Source organism: Myiozetetes cayanensis, unplaced genomic scaffold, assembly GCF_022539395.1.
Source record: "Myiozetetes cayanensis isolate MyiCay16 unplaced genomic scaffold, myiCay2020 scf4, whole genome shotgun sequence".
Classification (NCBI taxonomy): Eukaryota; Metazoa; Chordata; class Aves; order Passeriformes; family Tyrannidae; genus Myiozetetes; species Myiozetetes cayanensis.
This window is the reverse complement of record NW_026087631.1, coordinates 17,064,822-17,083,587: the sequence shown is the minus strand read 5'-3', so window position 1 is coordinate 17,083,587 and position 18,766 is coordinate 17,064,822. Positions and strand designations below refer to the sequence as shown.

At 37.1% G+C, this 18,766-nt stretch overlaps 1 protein-coding gene across 4 annotated transcripts in view; it reads left to right on the top strand.

Moving 5' to 3' along the window:
• Nucleotides 1-12,273, top strand: part of TNFAIP8 (TNF alpha induced protein 8) — a 46,425-nt gene extending 34,152 nt beyond the window's left edge. For 3 of the 4 annotated variants that reach the window (XM_050329050.1, XM_050329048.1, XM_050329051.1), the window contains exon 2: nt 10,381-12,273. In XM_050329050.1, coding sequence (XP_050185007.1) covers nt 10,381-10,946 — 566 coding nt within the window. In that variant the 3' untranslated portion in view covers nt 10,947-12,273. Of the gene's footprint in view, nt 1-7,507; nt 7,706-10,380 lie in introns of those variants that run through there. The other variant, XM_050329049.1, reaches the window with a different exon arrangement.
• The last annotated feature ends 6,493 nt before the right edge of the window (nt 12,274-18,766 follow it).

Below are 18,766 nucleotides of genomic sequence, written 5' to 3'. Positions count from 1 at the left end.
TAGTACATGCATAGACAAGCTTCCATTTCATTAACTGCACTATGGTGTGTATGAAACTTTGACATTGAAAAATGCAGAAATTCCATTATTTTAAAACTTTTATGAGATCTGGTTTTGCTTTTGCCATGTCTGCTTTACCAAACTATTCTAAAAAGATAATTTTATTGATAGAAGGAAGAAAATTTTGGTTTAATATTAAGAGAAGTAAGCAGATTACATTGGTGAATATTTCAGCTACTGATTCCAAGGGTTGTTTTTCACTACTTGCAAATGAAATAATGAATGAATGTTTCTGTTCACTTAAAAACATTTGTATTAAAAATATTCACTGAGAAATAGTGATGTAGGCTTTTCTTCTGATTCAGTTGAAACAGTGAATCATAAATTTGAGTATTTGTGAACAGAAATGGTGGATACTTCAGGAAGAATAAAGTTTTACTCTGGTATCTTGGGATGTCTTCATCAAGCTCACAGCCTTGTCCTCAGTGGTGAAAAGGAGATTTAAATTCTGAGATGCAAGACATTGGTGTCCTCGTCATATGTTTGAACTTTTTACGACAAGAAGTTGGTCTCAAAATCAGTTGAAAGAGATGTAACTTCTAGTTAGATGTTGATCCGTTTGTTGTGGCTTGTTGTGTAATGCCATGCAGTTTGGGAGGAGAGGATATGGTGAGAAAAAGAGAAACTGTTGACATTTTATTTTGATTCGGAATTTACATTGACGGTGTTCCTATTTACTGCTTGAGGGCTTTCCTTCTCCAGGTTCAAGTTTGGATTCCCTTCATCTTACTGTTTGGGTAATAACCTTGGAAATCTCAAGGTACTACAACCTTTCCTGGTGGTGTGTATCCCCTCATAGCTGATGAGTGCTGTCTGTTGCCTAGTTAAAAATGCCATTTGATGCCGGTGCAAAGTAAGGAAGCTAGAAGTTTAAATTCTACAGTGGTCAACAGCAGTAAAAACCAGTACAGTCAGTTTCATACTCTTTGCCCCAACAAGTGAATTACAGTAGATTCAGATTTTACAGAATCACAGGACAGTTGAGGCTGAAAGGGACCTCTGGAAGCTGTCCAGTTTTAGTCAGTAAATATATTTGCAACATTTAAAAATAAACAGGATTGCTAGTGCTTTGTTGGATAACAAAGTTCTGTACCTGAATAATATTACTTCGTGATGTAAAAGAAAATGAGTGTTGCACACATGATGTTTAACCAGAAGATTAAATTTTACAGAAGAATAAGTTGCTAACAGTATTGAAGACCTAGTTTTTCTCTTATGTTTTATATTCCACCGGAACTTAATGACATTAGTGAAAGCAAAACCAAACTTTTGAGATAGTGAGGAGGTGGACTGGTATTTTGACAATCTTAGTTTATGTTTGAGAGTTTTGGTGTTGTTAAGTCAGAGATTTTAAAGGTACTTTGTTGGGGTTTTTTTCAGTAAGTGTTATGTATATAAGTACTTTGCATACATTTTCAGCTGATTTGAGCATTGATTTTAAGTTGGAGGTGCCAGAAAAAGAGCAATCGAAGTGGAAACAAGGAGGAGTCAAAGCAAAACCTTCAAAAGGTAAACTGTGTGTTTGGGTCTTGAGGAGCCTGTTCTGAGCTGACAGCAAGGGAGTAGAGTGAAGAAGAGAAGAGAAAATACTCCCAACCACTGATTTCATGGCTGGATGTTTGGATGAAGGTCATGGATTTGCAATATGGATACAGAAGGAACAGTCTGTGGCTACTAAATATGGGGGGAAAGTTAAAAGTGAGGGGTGGGTTTATTTTGCTCATTGTGGAAGGGGGAAGCAAGCAAAATGCTTGTTAACTGTGCAAAGAAAGTGACCACCACAGCCACCAAGTGTAGTCCTTCATAATCACAGGTACCATGAATGATTGGTATGGAAGGGTAGACAAAGCATTTATTCTCTGTACAGCCATGCATTAAATGCCAAAAGATTTTCCCTTCGTGCTATAAAACAGGAAAATGGGTAGTGAAAAATTAAAAACTAATTAAAAAGAGATACAGGATTTCACTAGTGTCCCAGGCCTAAAAAACGGCCAGTATCTTGATATCTTAGATGGCAAGTTTTGTTGTGCTTTGTAATCTCCATTTCAGTGTTGATATTGATAATGAATATACAAACCAGAGACACCTGAGAACCAAAAGCCCTGGGAATCACTATCAGTTTTTTATGTAGCTGGCAGTCTTCAATGCCTCAGAAGTTTATTTAGAAAGGAGAAGACAGAAATCAAATGGGGGGGGGGGGGTGTGCATTGTTTAGTTTCTCAGGGCAACTAGTGGAAGATAGAAGAGTGATTTTTATATATATATGTATGTATGTGTATATATACACATTTAAAGTGAAGTAGCAATCCAGCCTAATTTCAACATTATAATGAACGACAGATACCAAGGGACTCCTGTCCTGTCTGGAGGAAACAGTGTGTGTAGTTTGCAGATCAACATGGAGAACAGAGAACCAAAACTGGGAATACAGGAAAAAATATTATTAACTACTATCTTACCATTGTAAGATCTCTCAGAACTTCTGCGTCATTTGAACTCTCTGAACACTCTGCTGTGACTTTCTTTACATGCGATTCAACATGTATGCCCTCTGCCAGGTTTTGACAGCTACCTTGTCCTTGGGACTGAGTTCCACCTTCCTCTCAGGCCAGATTGCTATCTTGTGTCGATCTTCCAGTTCCTTGCAATTTTGCAACATGTATCTTGATCTTAACTTCCACCCCTGCCCCCATGTCAAATTTGAAATTTCTCCAGTGGGTTCCAAGTTTCCCAGGGCTGTGGGCCTCAGAGCCTTCTGTATTCAAGCCAGAAACTCTTCTATTATTATATAAAGGTCCTGTGCCTACAGCCTAGTTTTTTGGGGCTTTTTGCGAGAAGACATTCTTTCTGCCAGGATGTTGTAAAAAAGATACCTCCTTGTAAAACTTTAACTTTTGGTAAGACATTCAATTGTAATGGCCAGGTTATTTTATTGGAAGTTCCACTTGGGTCAGGGAGCTTGGCACTGTTGCCTTCCTGCACTTTGGTATGTGTTTCTAAGGCTAGACAAAATAGAGTACCTGCATTGTGTTTGATTGTTTGGAAGGAATGACGTAAGATATACTTCATTTCCTGTAAAAAGCTTTGTGAAGTGTTACTGTTCACCCTGCGTGGACACCTGGTAGATACAGAGGAACTTGATACAGCCCTGAAATGGCCAACAGCTGAAATATACAGGCTGCATATTTAATACCACAGCAGCAGTTGTTACATTCCGACAAGGATAACACATGGTGGCAGAGGAGTGAAATACCAAATTAAGTTCATGACCCTGTTCCATTTAACTGTCATTTTGTCTGTTTATTATCCAGCATATTCTGAAATACTCTTCTGTGAGAGCAGTCATAAGAAGTTAATCTGATTTTTTTTCTTCTTTTTAAAGCTACACTGTTAATTAAAATACGTGCAGAGGCTATAGGAAAGAGGGTTTTTAGAAGGCTTTTTTAAATGTCTAAATCAGCTACAGTATATGTATCATGTGATGCACAGGCTGGCTGTGGGAAGCAAAAGCATGTAAAACCAGAATAACTTGTTGGCACTGGCTGCTCCCATGGGACTGCAAAACTCTGCACATACTTTCTTGTTGGAAATAGCATCATTCCTTTCCACTCTACACAGCCTTAACCTTCAGGTACATTTTTTAGCAATTCTTCTCACCTCTTGATCAGAAAAATACTTCATTTTCTGTTTTTTTTAGTGTTTTGGTTCTGGTTTTGCAGCAAGAATTTTTGTCAAAATAAATGTTTTGCTGTTGGTCAAATTTTGGTCATTTTAGTATACCAAGGTTAGAATTAAATAGCAAAACCCAGAAGCAATATCATATGCATTTTGCAAACATACTGACAATTACTTATTCAGCACTTTATTGAGGAACAAAAGGTCTTCCAAATGATGTGTTTTGGCTTTTCCTTTATCTTTTCCATGTTTCTGCAGCTGAATGTCAGTGTGCTCACTGTCAGTATGAATACATAGATTAGACATACTGTGTATTTCCAAAAATGCTTTATTAGCCATATTTGTTTTCCAAAATTCCTTGATTAAATGTTGCTTCACAGTGACTTGCAGCCTCACAGCTGACTTCAAATCCAGTAAGACTGCTCAGGCAGTATTTGCCATGCATTAGGCTTGGCTTCAGATGGGGTGCTTTTTCTTTTGAAGGTCTTCCATGTGAATGCTAAAATGAGTGCACGTTGCTTGATTAATTAACATTCTCATGGTATGCTCAGTTGGTAACAGTTATGGCAAGTGAGAATTTACTACAATTTAGTGTACCTATTAAGAGAACTGTAGGCAAATGGTACTTGTGAAAGAATGCTTTGTATGCATTGAATATTTTAGTTTAAACTGTTTCCCAGTTAAAATCGATACTCATATATAAATCCCCCTTTTTAAAAACAAGGTGCCAAGTAAAATATTTGATCTTCCAAAAGGACCTTGTGTACATGAATCCAAAAGGTAGGAGGTGTATGTGAAAGAAGTAAGTACTGTACAGGGCCCCTGTTTGAGGCTGGTTTTTTTTTATTCTTCTTCTGCACTTGGCCATTTGCTCTCTGGGTTTTCCACTGCCTGATGGTGTTTGTCCAGGCTCTCTGGGCTGTCTTTCTCTCAATAAATTCTGTGGCTGTCCTGGTCTCTTCTCACTCCTGCCCTCAGCCAGATGAGAAGTTGCAGTGCCAGTGTCTGAGGTTGAAGAGTGAAAGCTGTCAGAGTGCTTCTTGTCTTGCATGTCTGGTACAAGCTTCAGTTTTCATCACCTTTTGAAAAGCCAACAAGTGAACAAAGCCTTGTGAATGTGGAGACTGGCCAGTGTGCTGAAGTGACCGTCTGGGAACAGCTGTATTTTTGGAAGGATTCCTACATTTTAACAATTTAACATACCTTTCACCCAGGAAACATACCTTTCACCTTTTGAAACTGTGACTTACTCAGATGGTTATTGAGAAGAAACTATATATCATGGTGGCAGCTAGAAAAATCAGCTTACCTTATTCATATCTGAAGAGTTCATAGTGAGTGTCTTACCACTCAGGTTTTTTAATCATACTGTCATGTAATAAGTATATTGTGAAAATTGTTACAACCCTGGTAACAGGTTTATGACTGTTTCTGCCTATTTTGCACATCAGGATTGGTTTGTTCACTGATGCTAACTCTTTCAGATTACCACCATTGGGGCTTTACTTTACACAAATTCATATATTTATATGCCCCTGTATTTATTTCTTTAATGTTTCTGGACTTTATCATTCCTGAAAACAAGAGTAAACCTGTAAAGACCCAGAAAGCAGAAGGCACAAGAAAAAGTAAATATTCAGTAATTTTTTTTATCCCTTCACATCTAGGCGATCTCGTGATTTTGGAGGTGCATGACTCATGGTCACATACACTCAGAGAGCAAAATGCTGTCAATTCCACTTGATTTCAAGTTGCCTCCCTCCAAGGGAATCATACTCTCTCACTCTCGGAGTCTGAACATCCAGTTTGTGTACTGTGTGCAGACTTTTAGCTGTAGGTCTCACACACAGTGTATAGAGAGGCAAACACATCCACACAGGATGCCTGGCAGGAAATCGATTGCTTCATTTCTCAACGCTATTGTGATAGTCTTTTAAATGCTGCCTGGAGCCCTCAGTCAGTGCTGTCCCTTTCCTCCCAGTCCCATGTCAGTGTTCTTTGTGTCTTGCCCAAAACCCATTGTCATCTCTTGGCCTTGCACTCACCAGGTACTGGTGCAGCACATGGTATTCCAGTCGCTAAAATGAGAACTGAGTCTCACGCAGCAGTGTTGTTATTAATGGCTTCACAGTCACATTTTCTCTTCCGTTGGGACTGTTGTATCAACATAGTGAGTTTCAGAAAGCTCAACTGTTGATTTGACCACAGAATTTAACATGGTTCACTGCCTGCCTCTTTTACTTCTTTATTATGAGAAGTTTAAAAATACTCAGTGACTCAAGTATTCATTGTCAGTGTACATGAGATTGCATACACTCAACTGCAAGTGATGTTGAATGTACTGTAGACTGTTACCTTGTGGAAAAAGAGGTGGTTTTTTTTCCCGAATACTACCTTTCCTTTTTTTTTTACGCCTTTTAATGTAAATATAGTTTTGAGACATAGGGTATGTTGTAATAGTCATTTGCCACAGTATGGAGGAAGGTGTACCAGCTTCCATCGCTTCTGTGTGAGGGAAAAGTCAGCATCACAGCAGCAAGCGTTAGCCTGCTTGTACTTTTGTAGGAGTCTCCTGAGAGCTTACTAACCACTACTTTAAATTTTCACTGAAAGTTTATACTTCCACCACAGTTGTAAGGAAAACCTCTGCATGGTTAAATATTTGGGGAAAAACACATCCAGAATTCTACATGTCTAATATTTATTCACTTCAATACAAAAATACCATGTTAAACACACACATACTGTGTGCTTTGGTGGTTAAAATGAAGAATTTTCATGATCTTTAAGTTCACAGAGTTCACAGGAGGCAATCTCTAGAACATTTCCTCCTCTAAATAATAAATTAGAAAATTTTGCAGATGTCTGTCTGCATTATCCCTATGATTGGTCCTGTGAATTTCAAAGTAATGGAGGCAGGATTTCCTCTGAGGGCCTTTCCCCTTGGACTTGTTTCCTCTGTGGAGGAGTGGCTTTACTGAACATATTCATATTTATATAGGTTTTGCAGAAAATGACATTGATTGCAAAGGGGTTTTTCTTGATGATACATTTTTAAAAAGTAAAGTGTAAAACTGCACAGGAAATAATAGGAGCTATAAAGGACAGTTTGGAGGAAAAACAAACTGTGAGATTCTTAAAATTAGTGGGAATACCTGCCCAAATTCTGGGTCTACTGCAAGTCACCATAGAAATCACAGTATTTCAGTTTAAAGTGCAAGGATGGAACCTGTCAGTACAAAAGATGTGGTCAGGCATTTATACATCCAGGCTAGCTATGGTAATCCCTCTCAAAAGGTGGCTACATACAATAATCCCTAAGAAAAAATGAGGCTGCTTTAAGTAATTGTCTAAATGTGCACTCTTAGGTGCTCGCATCTGAAATTGTAGTCAGAGGTTTGTCAGGGGATGCTTTGCTGCCCTCAGGTTGGGAAGGCATGCAGCTGGTGGCTGCCCCTCCACCAGCACCCAGTGAACCAGGCGTCCCTAATACGTGCAAGCATCTCCATCCACAGGTACCTGGTTAATGCTTTAACCTCTTCTTGACATGTCACCTGTCCTCTCAAGTCACAGGACCTTTCTTCTCCCTCCCTTTCTGCAAACTGTTCCAGTTGTGAGTTGGCAGTAACAGCCATCAGTGTTGCACTGCTTGCTCAGCGCTGCAGTTTCCTTTCGGCTCTCTCTTCGAGGAAGTGAAACCACTGCGATGTATTTTTACATTTTGAGGTGCCAGAGCAAAATGGAGCACTGCAGGAGAGAAAGGTAGCTGAGAAGAGCTGCTGTTATGGCGAGGGGGAAAAACCCATATTCAGTCTGTGATAGCTTCTGACAGTGTTTCAAAGCGCATGATAAGTTAAAGTGTGCAGTGGATTTACTGGAATAAATAAGCCACAGGCAAGTCTTCACCTTGGGTGTTTTGCTTCTCTTTCTCCTGTCAGCATTAACAACTGCAATTACTTTAGATGAACAAGTAAGTAGTAATTTTGCTATTATTTAAGGAAGTATGTGTTTTTGTTCTGAAGGAGCTCTACAATGTTACTGCTTAAACTCAGGTTTATTTAAGCTGTGAAATACATTTTAAGTTTTTTTATTATTGGTAATGAGGAAAAATTCTGACTATAAAATACAAACAGTTAGCAAGTTCCTTTTTGGATTGACTGAAATACTGAAGTATGGAATTTACATATTTAGCAATTAAATTAGAACCTGTGTAACAGCACAGGGAAAATGAAGCTGACTCCTGGTATATTTATGGCAAATAGATAGAAAGTAGGCCATACTAGGTAGTACCAAAACTTGGATGGATTTTAGAGAAATACCATTAAGCGTTTAACAGCTTTTGTAAGGGAGCAATTCCTGTTTTGATTATGAAAGGTAACTGTGTGTTGAGCTGCACTTTGTGTAATGTAAAATTATGCAATATAAGGGTTGTATTTTCTTTTGTTGAAAAATTGTAAAACTTTCAGGAAACTGCCTAGTTTTCATTTTCTTGAAAATGATACTTTGCAGATTACTAAGTTAGAACCATACCTCAGTGGTTGTGTGACTTTCTTGAGGCAGGTTATTTAGATTTAGAACTATAGAATTTTTCAGGTTGGAATTACCATGGAGCATTCCATATGATATAGTCACAATTTTATAAGAATGCCTACAGCATCTCGGGAAAGAATGCTTGAAAATATGGGTATTTTGTATATGTGGGATTTTCTCTGCAAATTTTTGGAAGATACACTGAAACAGTAACTGCTATTAGTGTGAACATTTGTATATTTGTGCAGAGAGTGAGCAATTAATAAGTAAGAAGACTAAGTAATAAAAGTTATTATAAATAAATTGATATTCCTGGTTTGGAAAGGGAAAAAAAGGTTTTAATCTGTAGATCTTTGTACAGCATTGGCTGTTGTGTTCTAGTATTTGACCACCCTTTGAGATACTTGAATTAGTTTTATTTTAATAGTAACCGTTGAAGTTTTACATTTAAAAACACAAAAAGTGAATCACATATTTTCGTTCAGAATGACTGCTTAGCATCTTCAATGTCTTCCTGTATGTCTGTGGTTGAGAAGTGTGTCTGTCTTGTGATCTTGAGTGTTTTGCCCAAGATAGTTAACAAGGGTTCTTTGGTTTTTGAGTGTCCTTGTGCAGCAGAGATTTTAAAAAATGCTCTCTAACACTTCACACTTCAAAACAAAATACTGATATGCACTGAAAGTCTTAAGAAACAGAACTTCTTGAAAGTTTCTGGGATGACAAAAAAGGAGCTTGTTATTAAGTTTCTCAAAGATACTGTTGAGTTAAGAATACAGATTTATGTTTCATGTCCTGAAGGACAAGTTTTTTCTATTTGCTGAAACCCCTGGGGCACCCTGTGTCTGAACACACCCAGCTGCCCACATACCAACAGTTAAGAGGAAACCTTTTCCAAATTCAGGGACTTACTGTCTGACATCTGCAGAGTTGATGTTTTCATTAAAAGAAAAAAAAAAAAAGAAAGGAAATATTTCCAGTCCCTATGTTTGCTAAGCAAACCTTCCATATGTATAGTAAATGTAAACAGATGAAGCTTTCCTTCAGCCTGTCTGAGACTCCAGGAAAGCTGCAGCACAACGGCAGCCATCTCCTAGGCTGCTGAAACTGGAAATGTGAACTCACATGTGCCTTAGTGAGAAGGTGCTGCAAAGGGAGAAGGTGCTGCAAAGGGAGTGTGCTGTAAATAATTGTTGCTGGCAACGGAATAAAGATCAATTTCACGAGTCAAGTTTGTGAAGGAATGTTTGGGGTCTCTTAGGTATATGAACAAAATTACAGTCTAGTCATTGGGTATATTGGTGCAAGCAAGCATAGTTTGGGAGGTGGAAATCTTTTCTAATATCTACTTCATTGGTCACCAAAAGATTTCTTTAAAAGGTTATGCTCTCAAGTATTATGCCAATCCCTAGACAGCTAAATTCTGGCTTTTACTGCAATAAGTATAGGACATAGAAATGTTAATCTGTACTTGCTTTCCTGAAAACTAACTTCTTCAAATTGCGCCCAGAGAATCTCAGGATTGTTTGCTGACAGAGGATTTTTGTGTTTGTTTTGTATTTCTGTATTTCTTGTCTATATACATATCTAGGTATGTAAAAAATATATATAAAAAGTAATAATAGATGTGTGGGTTCTGAATTCACTGATCACGTAAAAGGCTAAGCAGGAAAAGGTTTACAACGGTAGATTCACTGAATTACTATCTCTATTTGAGTAGTACCAATTAACTGTCATGACATTTGGGGTATTCACAGTTTCAGATTTCATTATGAATGTGAGAATCAGATCAGACTTAATGACTCATCTGATTAAATAGGGCAGGTTTATTGCCTCCATTTGAAATTCCATCAACCCATGTATAGAGTGATCTTTTAAACCATTTCTGAGCAAGTTCATTTGGTATTTTCTCAAAAATAAAAGTCTAAAAGAATGTAAGCCTAAAAAGAGCAAAGTTTTAAGGATTTAAAAGATTGACTTTTCTGCAAATAAATTGCACTATTTTTGTGGCAGTTAGTGAGTTTAACATGAATGGCTAAACATGGAAATATTCCTTAACTTGCTGACCAGAGAATGTCCATTTGGAAGTACTGACTGCATACTTTTGTTTTCCCCTAGTGGCCACAGATGTCTTCAACTCCAAAAGTCTGGCCATTCAGGCCCAGAAGAAGATCCTTGGAAAAATGGTGTCCAAATCAATAGCAACTACTTTGATCGATGACACAAGCAGTGATGTTTTAGATGAGCTTTACAGAGTAACAAAGGAATATACACAGAATAAAAAGGAAGCAGAGAAGATCATCAAAAACCTCATTAAAATAGTCCTCAAATTGGCAATTCTCTACAGGAACAACCAATTTAATCAAGATGAAATAGCATTGATGGAGAAATTCAAGAAGAAGGTTCATCAGCTGGCTAAGACTGTGGTCAGTTTCCATCAGGTGGATTATACCTTTGACAGGAACTTTTTGTCCAAATTGTTAAATGATTGCAGAGAGCTACTTCATGAAATCATTCAGCGTCACCTAACTGCAAAGTCACACGGACGCGTCAACAACGTGTTTGATCACTTCTCTGATTGTGAATTTTTGGCTGCCTTGTACAATCCCTTTGGACCTTATAAAGTACATTTGCAGAAGCTTTGTGATGGGGTCAACAAAATGCTAGATGAGGGGAACATATAAGTACTTGTATTAGAGGTGACTGCCCATGAATTATTTGTAGATGGAACACTGTTGATTTATGAAGGAATAAGAGAGCATGTAAAGAGGGTTTTTTACATTATGACAAATAATTCCAAATATCTTTATTAATTGATTTCTTATTACGAGCTATCTGTTGCTATTCACAGTCCATCTGGAAGAAAGACTGTACAGGACTATTTTTACTGTGTTTTGCCTATGGAAACAGCTTGATAAAGACAATCAAACAGAATGATCCAAGTAGAGTAAGAGTCTTGCAAGATAGATATACAAACCAAAACAATATGTTGTCAGACAATCAGCATCTTTCATAGATTTAAGAATTAATTCTAAACTATCAGAGTCCAGTAATGTTGGTAACAGACTATCATGGTGATGGTACACTCTGTAATTTTTTTCTCTTGTAAAATAAATGTATTTGACGTTTATTCTTCTATGCTCTCTGCACACATCACAGCTTCCTAGTGTTGCCGTTATGAAGCACTGAGTTTTAAATAATATCAGTGATGCTGTTCACATAGAGTCTTAACAACAGGCTTGTGCATCTCCAGCTCAGAGGTGAAAAGTTCCTGTCTGCAAAGAAGGATCTGCCAAGTATAGATCCTTATAGACCCGCACAGATGCTTGCTTACTTTGATTATATGGGGATTATCTGAGGAATAAGCTACAGTAAAATAGCCGTACCGGGGAAGAGTATTCCCTAGAAGCCACCTGCATTACCTAATTTTAACTCTGCCTATGATAAGGTAATACACAGTGACTTTTCTGCAATTCCTTGACATATTTAGAATTCTGCTAGTAGAATCATAGAATCAATCATTTGGGTTGGAAGGGTCACAATTCTTTTTGAAAAGGTGTGAGTCAGTATATTTTATATGCTAGTCTGATGTGTATGATGATGTGAATTCACTAAGATTGATCATCTGAAAATAAATTCCAAGCCAATTTGCTTTCTGTACAATGAAATTAGAAACAGAAGTTAGTTTTATCATTGTGTTATATACTATTTAACTAATGGAAAAATGGAATTTTGAGTAATTTTTTTCTTCTTTTCTCAATTCCTACCTTTTATCATTGTTCTTCTCCTTCATCTTCCCTCTGCCTTGACATTGGGGATAAAAAAATGTGACTTTCTAGACACTGTAATGTACTTTAGAGCATGAAGTTAATACATTTCAAACAGCTGAAGACTTTTTGTTAGGAAGCATATAAAGAATTTGCTGTTTATTTAATTGCCAGTGTTTTTGCTGTTTGCTGTGTCCTTTTGTTTTAATGAGTAAACCAAAGAATATTTGCACTCTGAACTTTTCTTGCCTTTTTTTTTCCCCTTGTTTAATTTTAAATTACAGATTTAAAATTAATTTGTAAATTGTAAAGAACAAACCTGGGCTATGCCATCAACAGAAACATCACAGCTTCTGACATATGGTTTTAGCATTACTTGTGATTTTTAAGAGAGAAAGTTAAGTTTTATTAGTGTTTGGTTTGTCATTAGGTTCTCAATATTCCTAGAAATGTGACACAGAAGTGTGTTCAAAATGTGAACTCATTTTATGGAATCCACTAGCGTCCAGAAGAGAGAGAAGATTTATGTACTACTAGGCTGGAACAACAGCATAGTACACTAGAATTTGCCAAGAAATAGATTATTAGGTCGATATCTGAAGGAATATCATGCAAGATCCCTTCCATTGTTTTACTTAAACAGTAAATACATTATACTGGTGTGCATCAGAAGTCATGTATAGGCATGCAACATCATGAGGAAAGTTGTACAAATTGTAGAGTTTAGTTTCTGATCTGTTTATTTTATTTTCTCACCTAGAAAGAGAAAGCTGTTTGTTTTCTTTACCAGTTTTTCTCTCAGGGGTGAGAACAAAAAGGAACATGAGCTCTGGAGATTGAAACAGTTTTCCTTACAAATCCTATTTCTAAATCATGTTCTGATTCTTCCAAAATAGCATAATTTATAATGGATTATAAGAGTTACTGAAAGGAGAGGACAGTACCTTATTTAGAACCAGGTGTAATATATGCATGTGCTGTGTAAACCACAGAAGATTTTCTTCAGCCATGACCCAGAATATTTTGATTGCTCAAATTTTAATTTTCTCTGGGATAAAAATTGCTAAAATGGTCTTTGTAGATTGTTAATGAACACCTACTAACATGTATATGAGCAATGTGTATTTTCAGTACACAGTACCTTCTTACTTAGCTTCATTATTTGGCTATTTATTGTTAGAATAAATTGCTCATGAAGATTTGATTATAAGCATAAAAACTTGGCAACTAGGAGAACTTTTATTTACTCACAACTGAGTTACATTCTTCTGAGCTGCTGTAACAATGGTTCTTGTCTGGCATTCATTTTGAATTACAAAGTGACTTCTCTAATGATGAAAGAAATCGATTGTGTTGGGTTTCCAGCATCTACCCTTGTAAATAGAAGGACCTAGCACTCAAGCTGTATCCTTTTCCAGTTACTTAATTTCTACAGCAGCATACATAACTTGTAGCTTTAATTATAAAAATTAAGAAGTTGATAGCACTTTTCCCTGTAGCAAGGTATTGACCCTCCTGCAGAAACTTGACATTGTCAGAATTTTAAAAAGGGTTAGAATGGTACTGTTTAATTACAGGTAGCATAATGCCATCATTCTGTGCTGCAAAATTGATACAGTACTGTGTTTTAGTAGGGTAATAATGTGTTAAATTCAATTGTCCTAGATTCATTTTACAATAAGCCTTTAAATCTCAGTACCTTAGGTGTTTCATATTTGTAATGTCCTTTCAATGCTTAGTTAATAGGTCATGTCTAGTGCCATTAAAATATATGTTGGTGAAGCTCTGGAAATTGAAACTAATTTTATAGCCCTCTAGAGGCACTGAAAAAGTGTTAAGTCAGACCTTGGGTATGTTTTGCAAGACATGAAGAAATGTAATCTCAGCCATACAAGGAAAAGAAGATACAGGGAGGTTATCATGGCCATTTTGTGTGGACCACCTTAAAAGGGATTCAGTAGAGCTTTTGGCCACCCCTTGATTATGTTTGTATGCACAGACAAACAAAAAGACTCAGTTGGGTAAGTTATAAGCCTTATTCTTGTCCTTGAGCTCTCTTGAGATTTATCTCCCGTTTAGAAGGTACAGAGATTATCAGGAATCTGGAAGCTTTAGGCAGCGGGTGTATGGTGATATGTGTGGGGGTTTTTTTCCTAAAAGGAAAATACCAAACCACGTGTCTTGTAAGAAAAGACTCAACCCCACCCATTAAGCAAATTCCTGTAAAATAAAGGAGTGAGATGGCCAATTACTTTCTCGTATCTCTCCCCAAGGAAATAAGGAACTGATTCTGATGGCAGTTGGCTTCAGTCACTTTCCAGCCCCACGTAGCTACAACAGCTATAATGTGATTATTTAGAGGTAAACTGGACTTCTGCATGTAACTTTTCAAGGGATCAGAGAATGCTTGTTTTTAGTGCCTAGCCGAGAGGAATCCACACCACGCCACATCACAGTCAGAGGAGAGTGTTAAGGATGGATAAATTGTACATTGTATGGGCTTGGATGATTTCTCTGTGATCAGTATTGGCTGTCTGGTAACCTGCTACCACGGCTTTTCTTTGTCCTTGCATGCTTTTCCTGCTCTGTTGAGCACCTGAACTACTACTTACTCTTAAGACAGGTCAACTCCTTCCCTACTGTTTTTACCACAAAATCATATTACATTGTGTATGCATCTAACGAGAACAGTAGATAGGCTACGTTACGCACTTCACTTGATGAAAAAAAAACAAAACAGTGGTAAACACCAGTTTCCTGGGGTTTTTTTGCAATATAATTTGATCTCTGAATAATCTACATCTTGATTTAGTTGTTAATATTGTTTGGGCTATAATCTGTACCCTCATCAATGTAGTAAGCATTTAGCTATGATTTCAGTACATGTACTTCTGAGCTTTTTTTTTTTTTTTAAGTGCTTTTAAATGTATTATGGAGGGAATACTTCAGCATGAACATGAAATAGATTCCTGTTTGCATAACCATTTGCAGAAAAACTTAGTTACAACTGTTTTTTATTGAGATTTGGGCAGGTCAGCCAACATTCATGGTGAAGTGGCAGACATCTGTGCTCTGGATAAAACAACTGTCAAAGGAGATCGTACTTATCCAGAAAAGTTCTGTAGTATCTTATTTTTGTGTTTTTCACATAAATGAAACTTCTTCTGGGAGAGGAAAGTGTCCTACTTATCTTAAAACCAAAATTGCTACTCAAAATGATACTGTATTACTCAGAAAGTTTAGACTAAGTAATGTAGTTATTTCCATTTTGTTACAAACAAAATGAAACAAAAAACCAAACTCAAAAAAAAAAAACAAAACCACAAACAAACAGAAAAACCCTTGCCTTTGAAAGAAGTTCTGAAAAACTAATCCATTCTAAATTACTAATATTTTCATGCTGAATTTTGCATCCTGCAGTTGAAATTATATCACAAATTTGTAATTCATATCTGTAGCATTAGACAAGTTACTATGGGATTTATTTTCTGTCTGTAAAAATAAAGGAGTAGTATCTCCATACAGGCTATGTTGAAGAGCTTTCTCACTTACAGTAGTACTCAGTCCATATAACAAATCAACATTTCTTAGTGTTTGAACTACAAATTGCTGAAGTGACCTCTCTTTTCTTAGTTTTATTATTTAGAGTTTTGTTTTCCAATTTGAAATTTGATATTTATGAGCAACACTCTCCTGAATCAATACCCACTTTTTCTTGAAAGCTTGGGTGCTGATATATAACTTCTAAGAATCTGTAAATTTCTATTTGCTAGCACAACACCAGTTTCTGGAGAAATATCCCTTGCAGCATTTCTTTCTATTAGGAAGGAGATTGAAAAGAGGCAGCTTATATATACCTTTGGGATGTACCATAATTACACAGTTCAGGCAAAGAAGCAGTCTATAATGATTAAGAATAATGTAATTAAGAAGGTACTTTACTTACCCAGCTTTCCCAAGCAATCAAAACTTATTTGCTATTTGTTGTTCTCCCCTGTGGGAAAATCTTGGTGTGGTAGGTGGAGGACAAAGGTGGAGCTTCCTACAGTTACTATGATTTAGATATAAATTACCATCACATGTAAGAAGTTCCACTACTCTAAAAATTGTAACACTAGATTTTACAATCATACTTTCCATTGGCTTAATGACAAATTAATTCCTATTTCAGTTTGTATTAAATACTTGGGTTTAAAGTATGCTTTTATTATGCACTTAAATATGAGCTGAAACAAATTAGAAGCTGGCCTTGTGCATCATATTGTGCTTCATTTTTTTTTTCATTAGTTTTTGTATGCTGTAAAGAAGCTTCTTATTGGATATAATTCTGAAACTTTTCATAAATTCAGATTGTTCTATGAGAAAATTGCTGGCTTTTCACCCACTTGTTCTCTAGTTTCTGCTGGCACCTTTTCAGAGTGTCAGCCCACTGGTCTTTAAACATGGCAACATAAAGCTTCTAATTGGCAAGACATTTGTGAAACATTTTGAATTACATTTTTCAGAATTCATTTTTTGTGGGTTGTTCTGGCCAAGGCACAGCTAATGGTGAGTGAAAAATATTGTTCCGGTTAAATCCTGTGACGGTTTTCTAATGCAGGAAATATGGTGGTGTAGATGGAATAAATCAGTTCAACAGGGCCCATACACCACCAATCCTCCTCTTCTATTGTGGGAATACAAATGCACCAGTTATACTCCATTACAGAATAATGTTGAAAAAGTACTTGGCTTTCTTGAGCAGGGTTTAGACGTCTTTTATTTGGGGAATCTGTTTCAGTAGCTGGGCTTGGCTTGGGTTCTGAGAAGAAAGTCCCATGGTTGTTGATAGCCTGCTGTTAATTAAAGGTTTGTGTGACATGAAAGAACAGTCTTTCCCCATTCCAGAAGCACTTAGCTGATGCTTTCAGCCTACTTCACTGACCGGACTTGAGATACTATGGTTTTTTGCTTTGTTTGGGGTTCAGTTTTATTTTTGTAAGGAGTCACGACCTAGAACTATGTATTATCTGCTAGGCATGCTAAGAGATTGCAGAAATAAAAGAGTCTGAGACTGTCTGTTTAATTATCCCCCGAGGCTTTGAGCCAGAGGGGGAGTGAGTGAACTGGTCCCAGGACACGACATGAGATCAGCTGTTACTTTCAAGAGAGCTAGTTTTGTATCTCAAGGATCTTGATAATTCAGCAACTGAGAAATTATCTCATCCTTGGAACTAAAGTGAGCCTCTTTACCCAACTAAAAAGCTGTCTCAGTGACAGACTGCCTAACTTGATTTCAGTGGTATGGACACTCCCTAAAGTACATTTGCTGTGCCATCAAATAAGAAACTATTAAGGAAAAATGGAAAGGAAAGCTCAGCAATTTTCTGGGAGGAAGGACTGTGATCAGACAAAGGTCTCATTAAGTTTGCTTTGCCATCCACACTGTGATAAGGACTACTGCCTACTGTAAGCACAGACACTTGACTGGCTAAATAAGACAGTGTTTAAGCCTACAGTTTCAGTATCCTATGGCACTGCAATCTACAGTTTACCCCAAAGCTAGAACTGAGAAGCTTGTGCTACAAAATACAGAAACAGGGAAGGAGGCCCTTTATACAACACTATCAAAGAAAACTAGTCTTTGCTGCTGTTGGGAGCTGGGAGAACTTTGGCTGGGGAATTCTGACTTCCCACCTCACTTCTGATTAGCAAATGAAGGGCTGGGGAGGAGCACATGCAAACTACAGGAAAAGGTGTTTATGTTGTTACTTCATTGACTTCCGTTCTCCATCTTGCTCCTAGATGGAGGGCTATTCCATACTTCATGTATTCTTGAGTAAAACTGCTCTTTACTGCCGGCTGGGGAGGAATTCTGATCACAGAATATAGTCAATTTGAAACCATGTTTTTTGGCTTTCATTTGCATTTTTAGGATGGTTAGAGTGGATGCTGGCATAGTGGGTATTCCTGAGAGACTACTGGAACTCTGAATATATATGTACTTCTGTGCACAGAGGAAGCTTCTGTAACACTGGGAGTAAGAACTGTTGAATGCCCTTGGTAGCAACTTGAGAGAAGAGGCCATTTTAGAAGGCACAAAAGTATCTTATATATATAAAGTACCCTACTTGTGCTTAGATAAGCACAAAAGTAGCTTATCTTTTGTGCACACTTTGTGGTCATTAAAGGAGCTGCCCAGATTTATTCTACTAGCAGAACATCATGCAATTTTTGGCTGTTCTAAAGCTCAGTATGGCAGTTAATTCAGAAGCAACTGCACCAAATCAGTTTCCTCAGGAAGCATTTTGAGTCCTCTATCTATTCATTAAAGATTTGGTTCATCTGTAGAGTCTGTTTACTTGTAACTTGGTAGTAGTGCCAATATGCATCTGATTTCCACAGAATGCAACATATGGTTATTTGCTAGTCTTTCTACCTCTTGTTTTACATTTTGTTTTAGTCCATGTGGGGGTTTGTGCTCTCTCTTTTCTCTGTTTCTCTGTTTGTTTGTTTGTTTTGGGGTTTTGGTTTGGTGGTTGTTGTTTGGTTTTTTTCCTTCTTCAAGGAGACCAAAGTAATGGAGTTTTCATGAAGAATCATTTAGGATGAAATAGAGTGGTTCTGTTAGGGGAGTAACACCATAACCTTTTGCTGGCACCTCCCTAATGTCTCTCCACAGGATGCATTTTCAAAGCTGTAGATGTGCACACACAACTAGTTTCTGCTTCATGAGTTTGTTCTACTACTGTGTTACT